This window comes from Stenella coeruleoalba, assembly GCF_951394435.1.
Source record: "Stenella coeruleoalba genome assembly, chromosome: 3".
Lineage (NCBI taxonomy): Eukaryota > Metazoa > Chordata > Mammalia > Artiodactyla > Delphinidae > Stenella > Stenella coeruleoalba.
Window position 1 is genome coordinate 65,869,656 of NC_137148.1, and position 24,953 is coordinate 65,894,608.

General features: G+C 36.2%; 1 protein-coding gene across 4 annotated transcripts in view; it reads left to right on the forward strand.

Annotated features, from left to right (window-relative positions):
• XRCC4 (X-ray repair cross complementing 4) overlaps positions 1-24,953 on the forward strand; it is a gene marked incomplete at its 3' end in the record, with an annotated part of 262,025 nt that overhangs the window by 165,344 nt on the left and 71,728 nt on the right. For 3 of the 4 annotated variants that reach the window (XM_079916017.1, XM_079916016.1, XM_079916018.1), the window contains exon 7: positions 1,188-1,335. In XM_079916017.1, the coding sequence (XP_079772143.1) occupies positions 1,188-1,335 (148 nt within the window). Of the gene's footprint in view, positions 1-1,187; positions 1,340-24,953 lie in introns of those variants that run through there. The other variant, XM_079916019.1, reaches the window with a different exon arrangement.

Here is a 24,953-nt window from a genome sequence, read left to right on the forward strand (position 1 = left end):
TCCATTAAATCTCTAACAACATTTGCACCAAGCATCACAGTCGGCAACCCTTTGCATCATCATACTTCCTCTTAAACGGAGGAGATAGGAGGTATTGAATGCATTTGATTGCACTAGTTTCATCAAAATTAAACATCTGATTTGAGATACAGGGAGAAATGTCTTCACAGCTCTTTAGGTATAATTGCAGCTTCAGCAGAGAGCTTAACTTTTGAAAAGTATAGGGTTCTTGACTCCACTAAACCAGCCCCTGTTTGTGCTAACGGGATGGACTTGTATAGGATTTTTAGACACTCATCTCCACTTTTTAAGGCCTTTATACATTGCTAAGGTTTTTCTCTTTAATTGGGGTGAAAGCTTGCCCCTGATCACTTTTAAACATTAACAAGCTGGAAAAAAATCATATGAACCAACAGGACATCCAGAGTCCAAATTATACTGATATTGTTCATGATTTACCAATAGCAAAGGAGCTCTTCTCTTTTATTTATTTATTTATTTATTTATTTATTTTTTTTTTTTTTTTTTTTTTAGCTCTTCTCTTTTACAGAAACATGTGTTATAGAGAATATACTGTGTATTGGATGGAACAATGAATATTCTGAACTCTCCTAAAGCTCTTGGCAATTAAGTTTTTCATAGAGAATAAAGGAATATAAATCAAGCCTGTTTCTATTGTTGCTTCTGTTTCATGTATATCAAACATTTTTCAGGGTAATTTAATGGTTTAGCCACATTAGAGACATCTGATAGTATTTTCTTACATTTTTCTTGTGCTTATTCCCTACAGTTGGCTAAAAAGTTTATGAAAATTATCTCTGGATCACTAGAAGTCCCCATTCCTGCTAACAATTACTGTTTTGCTGTCAGTTTGATTCATTATTCCCATAGCAGTATCCCCCCCACCAAACACCTTTTAGAGGTGCCTCTAATTCAGTTTTATCTATGCATTTGAGAAGGTTGTTGCTCAAGATAGGCAAAGACCATTTTGATCAAGTTGTTCCGTGTGTACAATATACTTCAGATTTTATATTGGTATTAAAGTATTATATACTATCTAACTAGCTCACTTCACCAAACCTGAATAAATAAAAAAAATAATTTTGCTATATTTCAATGTTGATACTGTGCTCAAAAATTATATGCATAATTTCGTTTGGTCACATTTTTATGTGATTTTATTTTAGCTGCTGTAAGAAGAGATGATTCCATTATTTCAAGTCCTGATGTCACTGATATTGCACCAACTAGAAAGAGGAGGCAGCGGATGCAAAAAAATCTTGGGACAGAGCCTAAAGTGGCTTCTCAGGAGCATCGGCTTCAAGAAAAGGAAAAGTAAGTCATTTTATTCTTTGTCAAATAGTGAGATGACATTTAAAAATCTAATATATAATCTTAAAATTATATTTTTATTTCTGAATTTACTTACAGCTATTTTTAAGAACAAAAATTATGATTTTGGAAATTGTAAAATGTTTGAATCAATTTATTCTCTGGTTTTTGGGTAATTCCTATTAATATTTAAAGCAGAAGTGCTAAAAATATAAGTAAATTTTTTTTCTTGTGGTTTTTATGGATTAATTAGAAATGGCATGTAGGATACTAAAAACATTAGAATCCAGCTTGTGTTCAGTAAAGAACTTCGATCGAATTTACTGCTTTAAAGAGACTCATAGAACATTCAACTTAGCCACTTGATTTGATTATGCTTGGTATTTTTTCAAGTAAAATATCTCTTTGTAGTAATCTATTTATTTCTATTAGATTTTGGAATTATAAACTGTATTTTCACTGTTTTTCACTTTTTGCTTCAGACTGCCCTCCTTCAGTATACATCCCAATTTAGTTGTCATATGTTGAGGTGTTGGGATAACTAACATTTCATTGCAGTAAAACAGTCTGCATTTATACGGAATATTATCAGTTGAATCCAAAATGAATGTACAAATCATTTGTACGTGTGTGTGAGATATATATCTATATACCCTAAGATTTTATTTCTTTTTCTCTAAACTTTTGATTAATTTAGCAAATGGTAGTTGAACAATAGCCTTGTGACAGATGATATTACAGACCACTGGTATTCAAAGTATGGAATGAGGATCTGAGGGTTCCCAAGGCCCTTTGTGACGATCCACAGGGTCATCCCTTCTTCAGTTCCATAGCTATGTGAGGCCAGATTTTCTTCGTATATTTTAATTAAAATAATAGGTCATATCTGTTTGAGTGCAGAAGCTAATGAGAATCTAACTGTTTTCATTCAAGCCAGCCATCAACAGATTTGCAAAACATTGACCTCGCAAGATTTTTTGTTTGGGAAATATAATGATTTTTGTAAAGAATATGTTATTCATGTTATCATATACTCGGTTTATTATTATTTTTAAAATATTTAATACATATTTTAAGTTTTTTCTCAGTTTTTATTTTGAATATGGCAAATACAGTCCACATGAATAAAAGTTCTTGAGGTCCTCAAGAACTTTTGAAAGTGTAAAGGGATCCTGAGAGCAAGAAGTTTTAGGATTCTGTTATAGACAATGAGGATGCCAAGACAGGCACAATCCATGCATTCAGGAAACTGAACCTGATAGGAGGGAGTTTTCAAGTTTCTTGCATAAAAGTTTGCATTGTACAGTTAATAGTGGCATTGTTTTGTTGTCTGTTTATCATTGGGTTTTGAGTTTATAGTTGCATTACCATGGCTTATTAACCATTATATCCCATTAAATTTAGCTAGGAAGCCTGACTTCATTACTTGTTTTCAATTCTAAGCATATGCTGGATTTCAAACATTTCTGTCAGTCGCTCACAATGGTATTTCCTCTGTATCTCCTGCAGTAGCCTCTCAGTAGAATTTACATTCATTGTATGACTACCACATGATTTCACATTGTCTAAGGAAATGCCCAGTAGTTACTGTTGTTTGTTGAGAACAAAATAATTGTAGCTATGGCTTTCCCTCATTCATTCATTCATGTATCATTCTTTTAACATATGTTTACATGCTGAGCAGACTTGACACAGTCCCTGATGTCATAAAGCTTAGTCTACGTGAGAGAAGACAAACATTACTCATACGATTACATAGATATGAGGAGTACAGTAGTGGAGTAGAGAGCAGAGATTTAGGCAGAGGAAACAGCCTGTAAACATGCGCTGAGGTGGACTGTGTGAGGGTGATGGCAGTGGAGGGAGCAAGGAAGGGAGGGCTTGCGATGAGGCTGAAGGCTGCTCAGAGGCCAGTCCAAGCTGGGCTGTGTGACCCTTGTTAAAAATTCAGCCTTTTCTCATGTATATGATAGCATTTCTGGTTCTCACATCGCAGAGGACTTTTCTTCTTGTTTTCCCTACCCTTTGATATTGCTTTTTGACTCTTCTTAAGGGTTATCAAAATATTAGATTGACTAGAAATCTCTGATATTTTAGTCATTATTGTGTCTTCTTAGATATAGTCATTTAAAATTATCTAATACTATCGTCCTTCCTTTCTTTTTCATTTTTTAATTCTGCTTTCAAACTGCTGAATGTTGTACAGTTTTGGATTCCCAGTAGTAAAACTTTCATTCTTTTGAAATACAGGAAACTAGAAAATTGAAAACATACTGAAACTTACGTACTCACAAGGATAATAGCCTAAATTGGCATGTGTTAGCAGTCCTGGGGTGCAGAATTGTACTGACATTTTGCCTTTTTCTTTGGTAAATATAAATTTTTTTCAGGAATATTTTTAGATCTTTGATGATCTCCCACTTTTAGTAAGACTCTGAAATCCTTGAATCTGGTACCTATTGATAAATATTCATTAAAAATTTCAGTGTGACCAATCCACACAATATGATTATACTTGGGGAACCCTCATCCTGTCTGTCAACTAGCATCAACACTAAGAGTTATTATTCAACATAACAATGTACTATACATTCCTTGCTATTTACTATCTTACATTACTTGAAATTATGATTTGTAGAGTTGTTTGGTATGTCCTTTTAATTCTACATATTAAACAAAATGAACCAGCTGACAAAGACTACAGAAACTGTGAACTTATTTTCATCCTTATATACTTTATTAATATCATCAAGTAAAATTCTGAGTGTAAACAATGTAAAATCACTTTCTATAAATATACAATGGCATGGACTTCCCTGGTGGCGCAGTGGTTAAGAATCCGCCTGCCAGGGCTTCCCTGGTGGCGCAGTGGTTGAGGGGACACGGGTTCATGCCCCGGTCCGGGAAGATCCCACATGCCGCGGAGCGGCTAGGCCCGTGAGCCAGGGCTGCTGAGCCTGCACGTCTGGAGCCTGTGCTCCGCAACGGGAGAGGCCACAACAGTGAGAGGCCCGCGTACCGCAAAAAAAAAAAAAAAAAAATTGAAAAAAAATTGAAAAAAAAAGAATCCGCCGGCCAATGCAGGGGACACGGGTTCAAGCCCTGGTCCGGGAAGATCCCACATGCTGTGGAGCAGCTAAGCCTGGGTGCCACAACTACTGAGCCTGCACTTTAAAGCCCGTGAGCCACAACTACTGAGCCCATGTGCCACAACTACTGAAGCCCATGTGCCTAGAGCCCATGCTCTGCAGCAAGAGAAGTCACTGCAGTGAGGAGCCTGTACACTGCAACGAACAGTAGTCCCTGCTGGCTGCAGCTAGAGAAAGCCCATGCGCAGCAATGAAGACCCAATGCAGCCAAAAATAAATAAACAAATAAACAAATAAAAGTAAATTAAAAAAAAAAAATATATATATATATACAATGACACAATATGTATTTAAATTAAATAACACTATATTTGGGCTTTATTAGACACCCAGCTTAAAGTTTTAATGCTTTATCATATAACATAATAATTGAGGAAGAATTTTCATTTCAATTTTTTAAATTTAAGAGCTCTTATTAATTCTTTCAACATCCTCAGAAAGCTAATATAATAAAAGTCTATTAATACCATTTTGTTGGTATGACATGAAATCATTATGGTTAGGGAGACTAGTTGGATTATTTTAACAAAATGATTAATCCAGTCATTATTTACTTATTTGTCTAAATTGAATCAACGTCCCAGTCTGTTGAAATTAGCAACCAGTTAACAAAGTCAGCCAATAAACAAAATGCTCAGTTTAAGTGATTTAATCAATACTTTAATGTCTGTTACTCCTTCAACTATTTCAGCTCATTTCTCCCTACCTGCAAATTCTGCTTTACCTTCTTTTGGCTGTTCTGTTTCTCATTTCTGTAGATTTTCTTTATCAAAAGCAAACTACTTTTTTAAGAGATACTGAAATTTGTATCTGAACAAGGGACCTATAAATGAAAACTTTCTCTTAGAATCAAGGCTCCAGACCCTGGGAGAGGTGGCCAAGAAGAGAGCCAAACCCAAGTTACAACCAAATCATGTTTGTACTGGAGACCAAGACAAGGAGCCAAACACAGGGCTACACCGTGCAGACCTAGTTACCAAAACCGGGATATGAAGTTTTTATTGGAGCAGGAACAAGGGTTATCGCAAATCTCAAGCAACTCTAACTTAATTCTGAGCTCCTCCTTAAATGACTCTTGACTAGAAAAAGCATTAGCTTCTGTGGTCAAAGGAGCTGCTAAATATATAGGTGGAACAAAATGCCTCTAGCTCTGAGATTTGAATAGTGGGGGGCAAGAAAGCTCAGACGTTTATTGAAGTTAAATGATATTGAGTACAGAATTTATTCTTTATGGTAACATTCACAGACTGCATTCTACAGAATTATATAGAAGGAGATCTTAATAGGTACCCCACAGAGGATTTCATATTCAAATAAGTTTAGAAATTGCAATTTTTAAATTCAGTTGGAATTTCTAAACTTATTTGAATATGAAACCCTCTGTGGGATACCTATTAGGATCTCCTTTTACATAATTCTGTAGAATGCAGTCTGTGAATGAGAAGGAAATCCAAAAAAGAGGGAATATATGTATACGTGTAGCTGATTCACTTTGCTGTACAGTATAAACTAACACAATATTGTAAAACAACTATACTCCAATTAAAAATAAATAAATAAAACTAAATTGCCCTCTCAACAAAAAAAGAAATTGCTGCATACCACAGCTACCACGCTCCCTTATGCTCCAAACCCTAAAACTTGGAGATTTATATGTTAAAGGATCTAAAAAAATCCATAGTAAATAATTCATTTGACTTGTTTAATCATTTTTCAAAAGTACTCAAGCATAGCACTGTCATGCAGTCTGCTTTCCTCCCTCCCAAAAAGGGATTAGTGACATTCCAAGGGATAGCATTCTTTAGGGCCGTAGTTTGGGATATGAACTCTCAAAATTCTCAAACATTAGTGATTTTAAGTATATAAGATCCTTTCAACCATAATTATAGAGTTTTAGGCATTAAATGTATCTCAAGAACAAAATGTTAGTTTGTATATAGGACCTTCCTCCCCATCTCCCCACAATACTACTGCTTAGAAAACCTCCTACTTGTCCGACCAACTGCCCTTCTGGGAGCAGCAGGGTCATTTTCTAAGAGAATTCTAGTGATTGGAACACATTCGACAGCCCTAAAAGAAGGAGTTCAACATCATCTCAGCTACAGGATAAAATCATTAAAATAGTTTGGGCCAAAAGTACAAAAAAATACTTGTATAGTCTTTAGACACTTTTATGTAGTCTTTCTTTCTGCAGGATAGCAAGTAAAAATATATAGGTTCACATCTCTTGTGTGAGGCACACAGACATGATTTAGTCTTCTTTGTGATGGATGTCTTCTGAAAACACAGAGTTCTAACACATTGTTCCAAACAACCTTAAAAATAATATCAAATTATAACTTTTCACAGATGTTGCTTCTTGAACTGTAAGGAAGAAGTTTTAACTCTGTGTTCTGAATCAACCTTTAAATGGTCCCATTAAGTAGTTGTGTAGCTGCAATATTTTAGGTGAGTGTTAGGTTGTAAATCAACACGTGAATCCGCACGCACATGTGGACTCACGCACCCCTACGTTGTTCACGATTTAATTAGCCAAGGTTGCACAATCTTATAGTCCATGTGGCTACACAGAGCAGGAAAAGGTGCAGCACATCTTAGCATAGTATTTCTTCACCTCCTTGGAGTGGGGTGAGGTACTACACAGCCACCACTGATACAATTTGTTTAAGATATAATCTTCCTCGACTCAGAAAAGCTCAGTCTTTCCTTTTTATTCTAGAAGCTTACAGCATCATCCTGGATGAAATTGCACAATCCATGCACTTTTGTTTAGAGGAATAATTATACACATCAGGCTCTCCTGGCTCTGCACCAAAGTTCTCATGTCTATCAGAGCCTTCCAGGGTCCTAGAGAGTCCACTTCCCCACTGTAGCCCAATTGCAGTCAAATAGAGTTTAAATAGAGTTTAAATCAGCTATATGCATATGTATATCCCCATATCCCCTCCCTTTTGCGTCTCCCTCCCACCCTCGTTATCCCACCCCTCTAGGTGGTTGCAAAGCACGGAGCTGATCTCCCTGTGCTATAGCTGCTTCCTACTAGCTATCTATTTTACATTTGATAGTGTATATATGTCAGTGTTACTCTCTCACTTCATCCCAGCTTACCCTTCCCCCTCCCCGTGTCCTCAAGTCCATTCTCTTCGTCTGTGTCTTTATTCCTGTCCTGCCCCTAGGTTCATCAGAACCATTTTTTTTAGATTCCATATATATGTGTTAGCATACGGTATTTGTTTTTCTCTTTCTGACTTCAGTCTGTAGGACAGACTCTAGGTCCATCCACCTCACTACAAATAACTCAATTTTGTTTCTTGTTATGGCTGAGTAATATTCCATTGTATATATGTTTTAGAGTAGTTTTAGGTTCACAGCAAAATTGAGTGGAAAGTACAGAGAGTACCCATGTACCTCTGTCCCCACACATGCACAACTTCCCCACTCTCAGCAACCCCCATCAAAATAGTACATTTATTACAATTGATGAACCTACCTTGACAAATCATTATCACCCAAGGTCCGTATTTTACAGGTTCACTCTTGGTGTTGTACATTCTATGGATTTGGACATATATATAATGACAAGTATCCACCATTGTAGTATTATACTGAATTGTTTCATTACCCTAAAAGTCCTCTGTGCTCCACCGATTTATCCCTCTTTCCCCTTAACCTCTGGCAGCTACCAATCTTTGAAATATCCCCATAGTTTTGCCTTAACCAGAATGTGTTATAGTTGGAATCATACAGTATGCAGCCTTTTCAGATTGCATTCTTTCACTTAATATACACCTGGGCTTCCCTGGTGGCGCAGTGGTTGAGAGTCTGCCTGCCGATCACGGGGATATGGGTTCGTGCCCTGGTCCGGGAAGATCCCACATGCCGCGGAGCAGCTGGGCCCATGAGCCATGGCCGCTGAGGCTGCGCGTCCGGAGCCTGTGCTGTGCAACGGGAGAGGCCACAGCAGTGAGAGGCCCGCGTACAGCAAAAAATAATAATAATAATAATATACACTTAAATTTCCTACATATCATTTGATGGTTTGACAGCTCATTTCTTTCTGGAGCTGAATAGTAATCCATTGTCTGGATGTACCACAGTTTATCCACTTACCTACTAAAGGAATCCATTTATTTCTCAATAAAATGAGGTTCATTTTCTTTGTTTCCCAATTGTAAAAGCACCGCATGCTTATCTCCCCCGCAAAAGCAGAAAGTATACAGAAACAAAATGGTAGCTAGGAAATGCATAATCCCACCCACACGGAGACCACCGCTATTAACACCATGGTATTCTGTATATTTGCAGATCTCTTCTCTTCCACACTTTACGTGCAAAACAAGGCTCATACTGTTTATGATGTAGCCTGCTATTTTAATATTTAAATATGTATTTCTACTTTAATAGATACATTGCTTCAACATCATTTTATATTTATAGTGTCCCATTGTGTAAATGTATCATAATTTCTTTAACCATTTCCCATGCTGTACATTTAGGCCTTATCCACATTTGTACTATCACAAAGAATGTTGTATATACTTGTACATAAATTTGCACATATGACTGATTGTTTCCTTAGTATGAATTCCCCAAAGTGAAATTACTAGGTTAGTAATGTACTTATTAGGTATATGTACTTGTTAGTCCTTTGTTATGTTTTGACAGAGTTCCTCCAGAAAGCTATCATAGCTGGTACTCCCACAAGCAGTGTTTGCCTTTTGTTCTTTTATTTTCCAATTCATTCTGATCATTGCCAGGTCATTTTAATCGTTTAATCAATAAATAGTATCTCATTGTTTAATTTTTGTACCTAACCTTTAGAGACATCCTTCTTCTCTGGCATTTATTGATTATTGACATTTCATCTTTTGTTTATTACCTATCCATAACCTCAGCTGATTTTCAGTGGAGGTCTTTGTCTCCTATTGCTTTATATCTAAGAGTATTAATTTTATTTTACCCAGACTATCATTTGCCTTTTAATTTTTGTTAATGATATTTTGTATTTACATAAGTTATTAGTTAATCAAATCCGTCTATCAATAATAATGATAATATTTAACATTCACTGAATACTTATGTCCTAGATACTGTGCTAAACCCTTTATATATGCCCTTTATATGTCTCACTAAACTATACCCATTTTATAGATTAGGAAGCTCAGTTCTAGAGAGATTAGATAACTTGCCCAAAGACAATGCTACATCTGTGATTTTGAATCTAGGATCATCTTATTCCAAAAACCATACTTTTTAGCTACTTTATTATACTGCTTCAATAACTAATATTTAATACGATTAGTGTGCGCCAGGGGTTGTGTTAAGCACTTAAATTCCTTTAATTCATTCATTTAATTCATTCAATTCTTACAGAAACTCAGTGAATTAAGAGCTGAGTAAATATCAGATTCAGTGACTTTCGACTGTTTGTTCAAAATTTCTACAATATCACAGTAGAGATAGAACTGCAGCTCTGTGAGTACAAGGACTGGTTTAATAATACCTCCTGCCTGCCTTTCAACATGTATGTGAGGGTCAGATGAGATCACATGAATGAAAGCACCATCGAAGTAGGAAGCTCTAAGACTGTGATACACTGTTATTTTTAAAGCACTGTTTTCCCAGGGCTTTTGGCTAAATCTTGGAAATCTCTTCCTGAAAAGGAAACTTTGTTTATGGAGTTTTTAAACCTGTAGTGTTTCCTTTCCTCATAATTCTTATGGAAATGAGGATTGCCCATACCTTTCTCAGCAAATCTTCTTTCCTTCCAATTAGCAGTCAATAAGATTATATTGAAGGAAAATAACACAATTGGAAGACCGTTGATAAAGCAGTTGATAATAAGTAAGTAAATAAATAGATAGATATTTACATTATATATATGCATTTGTATTCTATCATTTTGTTTCATTTAAAATTTAATTTCAAACTCATTCAAACATTTACTCATTTTTTACAGTTTATTCATTTGCATCTGCCAATTTAGAATATGGTAGTTGACCATCCTCTTCTTTCAAAAAGAACCTATTTTCATGTTTATACCTTGATTGCTTTTTTTTTCTAATTTAAACCGCAACATACTTGATGTGTGTGTGTATGTGTGTGTGTGTGTGTGTGCGCGTCTGTGCGTGTGTGTATTTAATTTTCATGGATAATATAATTTATCAGATTTAAATATCTAATTCTTGAAGGTTTTTAGTAACTGAACTTTAAACTTCTCTAGTGTCAAATTAGGGACATAAAATGTATGTGCAATTGCTATATATTTGCTTTGGTCATCATTAGCAAACCTCATTTTTTATACAACTTTAATTTTATCATAATGTTTATCTTAGTTGCAAAAGTAAACACAGTGGTGGTTTTAAAATGAGATAGGTTTTTATTAACTTCACTGTGTGTTTACCTAACTCTTCAGGCTGCGGCTCTCACTTTCCTTGCTGCATGTTTTGATTAATGGCCCCCTGGACTTGTTCCAGAATATACTGATTATGGTCAGTGCATTTCAAAGATGATTTATTAGTTGTGTTTGCAACTCAAAATAATTAAGTAAAGATTGATCATATGCATTATTATAGGTTTGCCAATAAAATCAGCAGTTACACTTTAAGATACAGGTTGCCTGAGTGGACTTTTTTAGCTATACAGAAAGGACAAAATATTAATATTTTTAAAAAACATATTCAATATCAACCACAGCTTTATGGCCTTTTAAAGCATGATTATTAAATGTGTCCAAAGTTTAGGCTTATAAGTACATGCATTTTAAGTTCTTTTTTAACATAATTTCAAAATAATATGTTTCAATGGAGATTACATAGATGTTTAAATAGAGTATTTCCATGTTTATAGCTCACCCTGGGAACAACCTGTACTACAATTCCCTCAGGCTATTACATGCATTTAGATTTCAAATTACTGACAGACTTGGATTTCTGTTTTAAAACAATTTTAATAAGAAGCTGTTATAATCTTTCTGTGTTTTAGGTAAAGGGAATTTATCACATATTTCATATATATTATATTTCTGTCACTTGAAAGACTTTCTCACATAAAATTTTTCCAAATTTCACTTGATAATCATTATTATTTCAGGCATTTTAAGTACTCTACCAACACAGAATAATGTGTAAATATTCATTATACCTGGTCAGAGGAGTTATTAATCAAAGGAAGTGACTCCCTGTTCATAATTTATAGTTTAATATTCAAAGAAAGAAATAGAGGTGCATTTATTTTTTATTATTTGGCATACTGTATTCAAAATTTACATTTTAACAGTGAAATTCTATAACTTAAATCATCTACTATGATATATAACTAAATGTTAAGTAGGTATTTGTTCTGTATTAAACATCCTGAAATGAAATAAAATGGCTGTTTCATGTTCTAAACTTGTGTGAAGGAAATCGAATATGAGGATAAAGAAACAAGAAATGAACAAACAGAAAACCTAAATAAACTAAAAGTATATAACTATTCATAAGTATTATTCAAGGATTTTGTTCAGTTTTGGTAAATCATTATGAAAGGACAAAGAATACAGACATGCTTTGTTTAAACATCATTATTAAAAGTTTTTTCAGTAAAATTTTAAGACATTGTTTACTTGAAAATCTTTTACAATAATTTTGTTTCTAAGTAATTCCTTAAATTATAATTTATCAGTGAATTGAATAAGGCAATGTTATCATTACCAGCATTATTGAATGCTGTCTTCTGCATACACCACTTCTAGAAATACAGAATAAAGACTGTGTCTTCTACAATCTTTGTATAGGAAATAAAAGAATGAAGGAAGATTAATCAATAGTATACATTTATCTTTTCCTTTTTGGCCACATTATATTTCCTGACAGACTATCTTTAATATGTATATAGCTAAAATGTGCTAAACTCCATAATAGGTACAAGAAGTTTGAAATTTCAGAGAAGGGAGAGTTGATATTCCATTCAGAGGACAATGGAATAAGCTGATGTGATAAGATCAGAGAAGACTGGCTAGAGGAAGGTGATATTTGAGTTTAGCTTTGTAAAGTAAATGGGGGTGTCTATAGACAAAAACTGAAGAAAGATAATGCAGAAACTGATAATTGAATCCAGGCTCCCAATTCCCCTTCTTTCTTTTAGTAATAGAACCCGTTCTGCCATCCCATGCATCTGCATGTTTTAACAGGGCACATGGCTCCCAGCCTAGAGGATACATTTCCCAGCCTCCCTGGCAGTGAGTTATGGCCATGTGACACAGTCCTTGCCAATAGGATGTGAATGGGAATGATATGTACAATTTGGGGATCTTGCCCATAAAATGATTTGACATACATTCTTGACAACCCTGTCTCTTTCTCCCTTCTCAGCCCATCTTCTACCAGGCATTTAAAGAAAACATCCTAGGAGATGGTAGAGTAAAAAAAGAGGAAGAATTGTGGTCCCTGGACAATCTCATGGGGCAGGGCAGCATATCCACCACGGACTACCCACTACCTTTAGACTATTGTGTGAAAGAGAAATAAATGTCTAGCTGGATTGAGCCATGGTGCTTTTGGGGTCTGTTTGTTACAGAAATGAAATATCTCCTGACTAAGAAGGGCCTTCCTGTCAGAGGAACAGAGTGCATAAGTAAATGTGTGGAGGAAGAGTCTGGAAGATAGGGAACCAGTGACCTTATCATGAGATGCAGAGAAATGTGAATAAAACTAGCGAGGTAGATGGAATTTGGTACTTAAATGCTAAGCTGATTTATTTGGACTTCTTTTATGAAAGCAGCAAGGACCTGTTAAACATTTTTAGCCAAAGAATATCATAATGAACAGTATGTTAGGAACATTTCTTTGGAAACCATACATTTGATGGAGGGAATGTTTACAGATTGGCAGTGAAGCTAGGATATTACGGTAGTCCAGGAAGAATGATCTGAAGAAGAATAATGATTATAGGTGTGAGCGTGATTGAAAAAAAGGGAAGGGATGGATTGAGAAACACTTAAGGTTGCTATCCTCTTACTATGGAAGAACTGGGAAACCTCATCAGTTATTGAAAGCTATTTGTTAAACATTGTCTTTATAAAAGTAAGTCATCTGTCTTACTTTAGAAATCAGCCTACCGCAAAAGCTGGATAAACAAAACTTGGTGGTCATGGGCATTGACTTCCCAGAAGACTGGAAAAGTTCTCTTTGTCAGGCTGGGATATTTGTACACTCAAATATATAGACATATACTACACTAATTTTATATTATTTTACTTCTTTTTATTCAATTTTTTAAAATTAATTTTTAGCATATAGGGAAGTATTTTAATCAGTAAACTATGTCCAAGTCACATTTTAAAAAATTATTTATTTTTGTTGTTGTCCAAGTCCCATTTTTAAAAAAGTTGTCATTCTGGAATGTGTACTATAGCCTCTGAAAGCCTTCCTTGATGTAGGTGGGGTTCTTGTTAGCTCCAATCCCAGGAAGTATTCCTTTTGGACATGTACTTTCATTGCAGTCTGAAGTTACGGGATTTTTCTTGCTTGGAGATATATTCTACTTATGGACTACAGAGAAAATCAACTTTTTCACTGTCACAATCTGTTATGGATATAGTGCTGATTTTATAAAGTGTTTTGCCTAGGGCCAAGATATATGACTTTGTAGGAATTTCCAGACTATAGGGGATAAAATAGGAATTGTACTCACAAGTGAATTTGGCAAACTAATGAAGTTACGAGATAATGATATAAAGCCAAACAGACCTATATATTCAGAAACCATGAAAATAATACTTTTTAATTTATTGAGGTTTATTTTTGGTTAAGCAATAAATAGCACCATATAAAGCACAGAAACCGTTAAAGAAAATATTTCATTTGTTTTCAACTGCTATGTGTGCAAGTAAGACAAATGAACATCTCCATATTCTTACTGAGTAATAAGATGGTCTTTCAGTCTAAAGTATACTTTTGGAGTCTTCCATATAAACTGTTAGGAACATACACCAGTAACTTCTAAAGGAGGAAAATAACCCAGCACAGGAAAGAAAACTGACCATTACAGATTATCATTAGATATGGTTATAGGCCTCTGTCTTTTATATCCTCCTTAATATAGGAATGGAGTACCTATTATATATCAAGCACTGTGCCTGGTGCAGGGCTACAGCACCAAACAAGATAGAACAGGTACTTCGCCTTTGGAAGGATATGATATAGTTGCAGAAACAGATCAGTAAATAATTACAATCCAGTGTGATAATGAGGCCATGTGATATGAGGTCCAGATACATTTGGAATGCCTAATTAAAATGAATACTAGAGGTAGGCACCAGTAACACAAAGGAAAAATTATTACCTTTTTTCCGTTAACCCAGGATGGACATGCAGATAAGTGACTGCAAATAAGAAAATATATTACATTTAATAGTATCATGCTCTGAATGACCTTGCCCCTGCCACTTGAATTAATTGTGTGATTCATTCATTTGTTTAACAAAGATTTGGGGGACACAGGCATATACAGTCAATTCTCATTCACAGTAGTTATGTTCTATAAAGTTGCTGGGGACACTGAATTAACAAATACTGTGTCATTGTCTCTAGGGGTAATACAGGGTTAAGTTCCTGGAGCCTCTGGTCACATTTTTGCCAACCAATCAATACATAACCTGGTTTTATGTACATTTCTGTTTAAAGACACCATATTTGATATATATTGTTGATTTATTAACATTGAACTCATGGCCAACAGCACTATAACTCATGCTTGAATGAAGCTTATCTAACACATATTTTCTCCTATAAGGAACATCATAGCCTTCTTGTGATTGGGAACATTAGGTAGCACTCCAGTTCTATGCTTGGGGGCCATTTAAAAAAGCAAAATCTGCAATAAAAAGCGCAAAAATGCAAAAAAAGGCACTAAATACACTGCAAAAAGGACACTTGTGTTTACAAGTATGAGCGGTGAAACTGGAAGATGCTAACCTTGTTCCACCTCAGCTGGGCACATGTACTTCAGGGACTCAAATTTTTCACTGATCCATGCATGTGCATGTCTGCAAATGACTGAGAGAACACTTTAAGTATTGATTTGAAGGTTGGAAGTAAATTTTAGCTAGTAGGTGAATTTGGAATTCATGGATAATGAGGATTGACTGTAATTAGTATTTAAACCATGGGATCAGAGAAAATTCTGAACAAAGGATACCCATGACTGAGCCTTTAGAACGTTTGTTTCAGGATTTGGGGATTAGGTTCTACATATATCACCAATGAGAGGCCAAGCTCTGAGAAAGGGGGACTATTACGTAGGAAGAAGATGAGGTGATTATGATTTAATAGAAGCTAAAAATATGTTTCAAAAAGAAAAGATCAACTCTCAACTGCTACTGAGTAATCAATAAGGACAGAGACTCTACCAGGGTCTCAGGGGGAGTTTTGAGACAGATGACTAATTAGAGTGGAATGAGGTGAGAATTAGACACACAGAATATGGGTAAAACTTTGAAGGAGTTTTGCTCTAAAAATGAGCAGACTAGTAGAGATGTAGCCAGAGAGGGCTGTAGGCTTGCTTGCTTGCTTATTTAATATAGGGAGTAAGAGAATGTGTTGTTATGCTTTTGTTAATGACCAAATCAAGTAGAAAATAGTGATCTTGACCAAGTTATTCAACATTTCTTGGCCTTAGTTTTTCTTTCTAAAAAATGTAGGACTTAACCAGACAAAATTATCTTGATTTACTTTATATGTAGTGAAACACCATATTATAGTGATTTAGAGTATGGATTCTGAAATCCAACTGCCTGGGTCTGTGTTTTAGCTTCACAACTTACTACCTGTCAGCTTGTGGACATCGCACTCAACCTTTATATGCTTTGATTTCCTTATCAGTAAAAAAAAGGGGTAATCATAATGCCTACCTAGATTTGTGAGAATTTTTAGATAGTGCGTGTAAAATGCTTAGCACAGTGCCTGGCACAAATACTAGCACTCAGTACATGTTAACTCTTTTCTATTTATCATCATTTTTATCATCTATCTCTAATATGCTATCATCTGTGAATTTCATGTTTATATCACTTGTTCTTTCAACTCTCTGCACATACTCTATAGTATATACATAGTGTGGAAATGTCTTCCACCATTTTCTATAATACATTTATAAACAATGATAATTTCTATTAGTGAACCAGTAGGAAGTCCCATATTTAAAGCAGGACTCTTTGGAGGAGATAGTTTTTCTAATAAAAAAATTATTCCGCAAATATTTGAAGGCCTAATATTTGCCAGGCACTGTCTTAAGTGATATAATAGTGAACAAAACAGAGTCCTTGCTTTCATGGGGCTGAAGTCTTAGTTGAAAAAGAGAAATCTTGAACTCATCACAAATTTCAATTCCTTTTTGAAGTCCTATAGCATGTGTCTTTGAAAATTTAGAAAAGCATGTCTTAAAAAAAAAAAGGAAAGGAAAGGAAAGATTTTTGGAAAGAAACAAATGTCAGAGGAAGAAGGAGAGGGAGTAAAAGGGAAGAAAAGAAAAAGGGAGGGAAAGAATCTCAGTATGATAATATGTAAAGGTTAAAAGTTTATTTTTCTGGTTGTCTGGAGTCTTGTGTTTATCTGCCAAATCCTCCTTCAGAAGTTTGCTATTAATAATTATTTTTCATGCTTTAAACATGCTGTCATTTAAAAAAAATCATCTTCTAACTCTAATCTTAAAGTTACCCGGTCAGTGGTGTTCGCTAATATGTCATATATATCTCATCTCAGAATTCAGGCCCACATTTATTGAGTACCAGGCACTGTACCATTCCTTTTTCTCAAGGAGCTAGCAGCCAAGTCATATAGTTAAAAAGATAATTTCTACATAATATAACAACTTTAAAAATACAGATATACACAGGCTACATATAGGAAAACAGAAGGAATTTTATTTAGCCCTTTATAATCAACTGCTGACTCAAATGTATTCCTGAATTATGTTTCAGAGGTAGTATTATACCTTGTCTTTTCAGTGAGCCCACCTGAAATTTTCTTTTTGTTAAAGTCACCTGAAACTTTGAAAAATCTTGTTTCTTTTGGCATTTACATTATTTTATTTCGTTTTCTACTGTCTTTTGCACTTTTCTTTAAACTTTATAGTTATTGTAATTCTGTTCTTTATTTAAAATAATTTATAACCATAAGACATCCAATCCAGTGACTCATTCAGTCTGAACTTTAGAGATATCATAGATCACTGATTTACTCTAAGATTCTTAAATTTATTACTTATTACACTCCCATTTGGATTTCAGGCAATGAAGGGGACGCTATTGTGCATGATCTAAAGTAGCAGACTGTAATTCGTTTCTTCCTACTATTTTATTTTCATTTTGCCCACTTGCTTCAGATAATTATTGTATTAGTATTGGAATAGAATTTATTATCTAATCCAAAATATATGGTCACGTAACCTTTATATAAATATTTTGTGGGACAAAAGTCTTACTGCTTTAAATGAAAGCCTGTTTCACATGCCAATGTCTACCTGTTAGCCCTACTTCTTCTGCCTTCTGTGTCATATGAGATATTCTACATTAAAGTCACTCATATAGTATAGTGGAGTTGTGTTCTCCAACTATATGACAGCTTATGCACATTCAACATACACTCTCCATTCCCCTCTCCCACCATAAAAAGGGGAGGAGGAGAGAGAGAGGAAAAAGAACAATTTAAATAGTTCGGGGCATTCTACTCAAACATGCCCAGGAGTGGATGTCAAGTGGGAAACATCTTCTTATCCCCTGTTTTCTCATTATCCTTCCATAATATGAGGAGCACATCTAAAGAGAAACCTTTTTCATACAACTGACCACTAAACACAAGATAACTACTTCACAAAAAGCCATTTATCAAAATAGCAGGAAAACCCCGTGGTGCTGGACCAATTGAAATTGGTATATCGTGATGGAGTATAATATTTTCCGAAGAGTTTTTCAGGATAATATGATTTTCACATTAAGATACCATTAAAACCCATACCCCTAACTATCACTCCATTTAATTTGGAGACCATTTCATCTTCTGAGTTTTCTCCTCTGCACACTGGAAGAGCCTAAGTTTATCAGCACTCCCCAAGTATAGCGTGGTTTTACATGGGCAGTCTCTTGGTTGGGGTTGCCTTTCACTGAACGTGTATAGTTTGCCAGTGTTCCATTAAAGTCGTGTTCCCAGAGTCCCCTTATATTTCAGATGTGGTGTGATCTATACAGAGAAGAATGAGACACCACACTTCTGTTAATATAGGATGTTCCGTTGCTGTTACACCTTTTATTCTTCAGATGTCACTAATTTTTTTTTTGAAAACCTATTTAAAAAGATAAGTATGAATGCCTTGACTTTCCTAAACTTCAGTTGTGCATGGGCCACCATTTGGATTTGCATTGTATCTGAGTTTCACTGCCTCCTTCCACGAGTTTTGCCACTTCTTGGTAACACTTTCACTATGAGTTAATTATTGATTAAATCACTTTACTTTTTAAATTAAATAAGCTTATTTAAAGAAGAAGCTACACTTTATCTTAAATGGAGAACCAGTATCACTTGAACGTAAATGTAAAATTTCATACAATATAAAGTTAATGAATACAGTAAAATGTGATCGTTATCTGAAGGCTCTGCACCTGTCTGTGGTTCCCTCTCTATTAAAAGGTCTACCAGGGCTTCCCTGGTGGCGCAGTGGTTGAGAGTCCGCCTGCCGATGCAGGGGACACGGGTTCGCGTCCCGGTCCGGGAAGATCCCACATGCCGCGGAGCGGCTGCGCCCGTGAGCCATGGCCGCTGAGCCTGCGCGTCTGGAGCCTGTTGCTCCGCAACGGGAGAGGCCACAACAGTGAGAGGCCCGCGTACCGCAAAAACAACAACAACAACAACAACAAAGGTCTACCAGCCATCAGCTCTTTGAGAGAGAGATCACTAATTTTACAGCTGTAGCAGCTGCTGCTCCTCAGTCAGGACTCCCCAGGCAACTGCCTTCTGAGGGCATGCCATGGAGTAAAGAATTAGAGATAGATTAATATCCTAACTCTGTTCCATGCTGTGTGATTTGGGGCAAGATACTTTATCATTCTGAGCCTTAATATTCTAATTCCTAAAGTGGGAATAGTAATACCCACCTCATTAAAATTGATGAGGGGACTAATATAATGTGCCAGTCACGTGGTAGATGCTCAGCATTGGTTACTACTGCTACTCGGTTCTTGTTCATTTTCTTTTTCCCTTTCAGTGTCTGACTGTCTAGGTTTGAATGCAAATTGTCTTCCAAGTTAACTACTGTGATAAAATTATACTATGAAAGCATTTAATTTATGTATTAGTAGGTTTAATAATTTATAATTAATAATTTTTATCACTGGAAATTCCAGAATAATTATAAAGTGGCCAAAGATGAATTTAGAAGTGTTATGTTATGTAACATTTGTATCTTGCTTGCTGATACCATGTACCTTGTACATACTCAAATCATAAATACCTTTTCAACAGATATTTGCTCAGTACCTAGCATGAGCCAGGCACTGGTCTCGTCACAGAGGATATGGCACAGCACAAAATAGCTGACGTTACATTCTAGTGGTGTGAAATAAGCAAACAATAAACAAACAAGGACACATCAGATAATAATCAAGAGATATGCAGATAATTAAAAGAGGGTGACGTGGGCTTCCCTGGTGGCACAGTGGTTGAGAATCTGCCTGCTAATGCAGGGGACAGGGGTTCGAGCCCTGGTCTGGGAAGATCCCACATGCCGCGGAGCAACGGGGCCGGTGAGCCACAACTACTGAGCCTGCGCGTCTGGAGCCTGTGCTCTGCAACAAGAGAGGCCGCGATAGTGAGAGTCCCGCGCACCACGTGAAGAGTGGCCCCTGCTTGCCGCAACTAGAGAAAGCTCACGCACAGCAACGAAGACCCAACACAGCCAAAAAAAAAAAAAAAAAAAAAAAAGTAACAAATGTTCAAGTACAATTGGTGTCTTAAAAAAAAAAGAGGGTGACGTAAAAGATAGTGATTAAATGGTTCCTCTTTATATAAAGAGGTCATGGAAGGTCTCTCTGAGGAATTGATATTTAAAACGGAACCTGAATGACAAGCAGACATTGCTGCAAAGACTGGGAGGAAACAAGTAATGCAAAGGCCCTAAGGTGAGCCAAACCTGGCATGCTGAAGAAAAGAGGGCCCATGTAGGGCGAAAGCGAAGGAGTGGTATGTATTGATAATATAACTGTGTGGTCAGTCAAATGGATTCAGTCAGATCATGCAGGGCTTTGAGGGCCGATATTCTTTAAATTTTATTCACAGTGTAATGGGAGATTTTAAGGAGGGAAATGTCATGGTCTGATGTTTGTTTAAAAGATTGCTATGACCACTATGTTGAAAACGGATGTAGAGGTGGGGGTTAGTGAAAACAGAAGATCAGCTAGGACGTTTTACAGTAGTCCAGGAGAAAGTCGGTCACGGCTCAGGCTATTTGGGGGAAGAGCGAGGCGTTCTTAGACCGCAGGTATGCTTTAGCAGTAAAGTTGCCAGGACTTGCTTCTAGGTTTGACTTAGAAGAATAAGGGATGGAGGGGAATCAGGAGGATTCCTATGCTTTTAGCTTGAGGAACTAGGTTAGTGGTGCTGTCTTCAGACACAGGAAGGACTAAGAAAGCAGATTTGCAGAGCAGAAAAATGAAAAGTTCTGTTTTGGCTAGGTTATGTTTAAAATACTTAGTAGACATCAAAGCAGAGATAGCAAGATATATGATTCTGGAGTTCCTGGAAGAAGTGAGGTCTGGAGATAAAGATTTGAGAGTCCTAAACATTTGGGATTTATGGCTATGATCTTAAAGTGAGAACACTTGGCATGAGAGAGTGTTTCTCTTCAGCAGTGCTTGAGTGGTTCCTAATGTGAAGCTTTAAACAGTAAATACAGTAAAGGTAAAGAGAGATAATATTGTAGTGTCAGAGTTCCAGGCTTTATTCTTTAATAGATTGTAACATCTGTGGAAAAATGAATTCAGTCCATTTTTGATTATCTATTTTATGATTACACCTGGCTTGCATAGCCAGGTGATTACTTTCTGGGCTTGCAATTCATCTGAATAATTTTGTTATCTATTTCTGACAACTTTACTGTATCAGAACTGAACTTTAAAATATAGTATTGGGGGAAAAGTTCCAAAAGGCCATAATTACTTTATTGAAATCACACTTTAATCAAGCTGTTCTCTTCATGTACTGGATCAAAAGAATTTGTTGGGAGCCTTTTAAGTCATAGGTTCTAACTTCACAGTCCAGCCAAGTAGAGAAAAAAAAGATACATGAAACCATAATAGACCAATTATTTGAGTGACTGTGATAGTCATTAGTTCTGTTCACTAAATATTTCCAGTTCTCTGTCATCTGGGCACATGGTAAAATTGAACTTCATAGCTATAGCTGAGTGCAGCTGTGATTCTAGTTCTCACTGGCAAGTTTTGATTAAAAGTGAGCGTCATGTGTAATTTCTGAGCCGGAGAACTTTCTTTCCTTCTGCCATGGTGACTGGCAATGCTGCTAACTGCCCTGTCATCCAAGGTCCTAGAATGAGGACAGCACAGAGTGGAGCCCCCAAGCTACCCGTGATGAACGTATGGCACTAACGAGAAATCAAAGCTTTGTTGTTTCAAGCCACTGATTTATTGGGATATTTGCTACTGTGGTGTAACCTAACCTATTCCAACCGATAGAATACAGAGTCTAGTCTACATATAGCATATTCTTAGTACCATCACAGTACTGCTTAAAAAAATAACCATAAGACAACATTGGTTGAAAGTTCAGTACCACTCCCATGAAGTAAACTTTGACACCCTTGCCATAAACAGAGTAGAGGGTCACAATAAGCCACTGTTTAGCTACATTATTACAAACTCAAAGATATATAACATCATTCCAGATGTTATGATTTGGAAGTTTTATTTTCTCTCTGTACCAATGTAATTGTGTAATATGGAAACTTTAGGAAACATCAAATTCTTCAACAGCTTTGCAAATTAATATCTTGTTTAATAAAGAAAAATACAGCATTTTCAGCTTTTTGTCAAGCAGGTAGTAGGGGTAGATTTTATTATTCACAGAGCTATTTAACAAATGCTCTTCTATAAACTCATCTGTGCCAGTCAGACAAATGGAGTCCAGCTCCCATCCAGAAGGTTAAGAGAGAAAACACTCAGAGATTTGACATCACTTCACCCCACCTAATGACTTCACTTTCCACTTGACTTGCTTGTTGTCTGGCTCCGTTATTCATTGAACTAAAAAATGTACTAACCAAATTAAAGCTGTAGTCTTCACTTGCACTAAGTGTGCAGGGATTAACCACAATGCTGATGATCCAGAAACTCATTAATTGAGTAATTGTTAGTCATAGAATTTTTGAGGCAGGAATGCAGTAAGATAGTCCCTTCTTTTCCTTTACCAAATACTTAATAATATCTTCATCCATTGTTTAGTTGTAAACTGGCATAGAATGTTAGCCAGTGAAGCATGGTAGATGGGCTTTATTCACGGTCAGTGTCTAGGCCCACTGTCTATCTCCTCGTGATTTCTCTGTATATCCTCTTTCCTGGAGTTTACTTTAGTGTAGAGTTTGCCTACACTATACTAATAGTATCTATAGGAAAAAATTCTGGTGTTTCAAGGTAATGTTTGCAAAGAATCTCCCCTGTAACTTATTAATTGCAAACCAAATAGTATTCTACTCAAAAAGGCATCCTACAATGTTGGTATAGTTATAAGAATATCAAGCAAGGGAGTAGGAGACCTACGTTCAAGTTTCAACTGTAATTTACTAAACTGTTTGCCTTGTTTAACATCTTTCAAATCTGCCTCCTCCTTTCCGTGTCCCTGTCACCACCTTGGTTTAAGCACTTGTTACATAGCAACCTTCCAGACTTCACACAGCTGCCAGAGTGACCCTTCTAAGATGTTAATCACTTCAAGTCTTTTAATGAGTCCCTACAGTTTTCAGGATAAAGTCCAAACCCCTCAGCTTAGTACACAGAGCCTTTCATGAGCTGCTCCTGGCCTAACTCTCTAGCCCTGAGGTTGTAAACTGGCAGGCTATTAGCAAAATTCAACTCACATATGTGTTTGGTCTTGTTTGTACCATGTTTTCTTTAAAATTTGGTACCAACACTGATTTAAAAATTAAAAGATTTCTGGCTTCTCTTCAGATTATAAGATTATCCCCTCACATGGTGACAATTGGCTATACTGACATTTGCTCTTTAGAGAGGACATTAATTTACCAGAGACCTCATCCATGAAGTTTCACCCATTTATGTAACTTGTGTGCATTCAAATTTTGACCCCCTAGTGTCCTCCTCTCCAGCCACTTTTTAAGGTTTATCCTTTAGAGTACTGAATTATTCCCAGTTCTTCCAAAGTTTTATGCTTACCCTTGCCTAGAAGGCCCTACTGCCTTGCTATTTCTTTATCTCACTGGCCCATTCACTTCCTTCAAAGTACAGTAAAACTGTTGCCTTCTTCAGAAAAGTCTTCCAACCTATCCTTCTGAGGTACCTACGTTACCTTATTCTCCCATAGTATCTATCACACAGGATAGTGTTGTTGATTTGTTGGTTGGTATTCCCGCTAGGCGGTCAACTCCTTGGGGACAGAGATAATGCATAATTTGTCTTTGTGTCATAATTTGGGCTCTAGGAAGCCACTGTGGGCCTTAGTATCATCATCTATAAAATGAAGAACATAGATAATCGCCAGGTTCTCTTCTTATTTGAAAATCTGCTTTATACTGTTCATTTTTGGGAATCTGGGGTCAGAGGCTGCTTTGAATAGATTTTAACCAAAGCTTAGATATAACAAATAAGACTTAAAGTAAGGCATGTTCTGCCCTAAGGCACCAAGTAACAAAGATATTCCCCTCCAGAGGGGTCTGTATGCTTTGGTTGGTCATTCCTGTATAGAAGCTGACTGCTTGACTGATCATTGTTCGAAGAAAGCAAAAGACTAATCCATTGGGCATCTGGTGGCATTTAACAAAAACGAATTATTGGTGCTTCGAAGAGGGCACTTATTTAACCTTAACAGCAACCTGTTTGGTATCATGAGGAAGAGACAGGGAAGAAGAGGAACTATGTCAGAGAGAAATAAAATCTGATTCAAATGTTACACATGGGTTAGTGACTGTTAAAAGCAGAGCAGAAAATGGGTACCTCCTCCTGGTGTCAACTGGTTTGGGTGTATTGCTAGCCTGAATTGGATCGAAATAAATATACTAGCCATTATCCCCATAATAATAAAAAAAAACTTTAACCCATTAGCCATTGAAACCTCCACTAAATATTTCTTAACACAAGCTACCACATCCATGCTACTTATAATAGCAGTCATCATTAACTTACTATATTCCGGCCAATGAACTATTACAAAAATATTCAACCCAACAACATCAACAGTAGTAACAGTAGCCCTG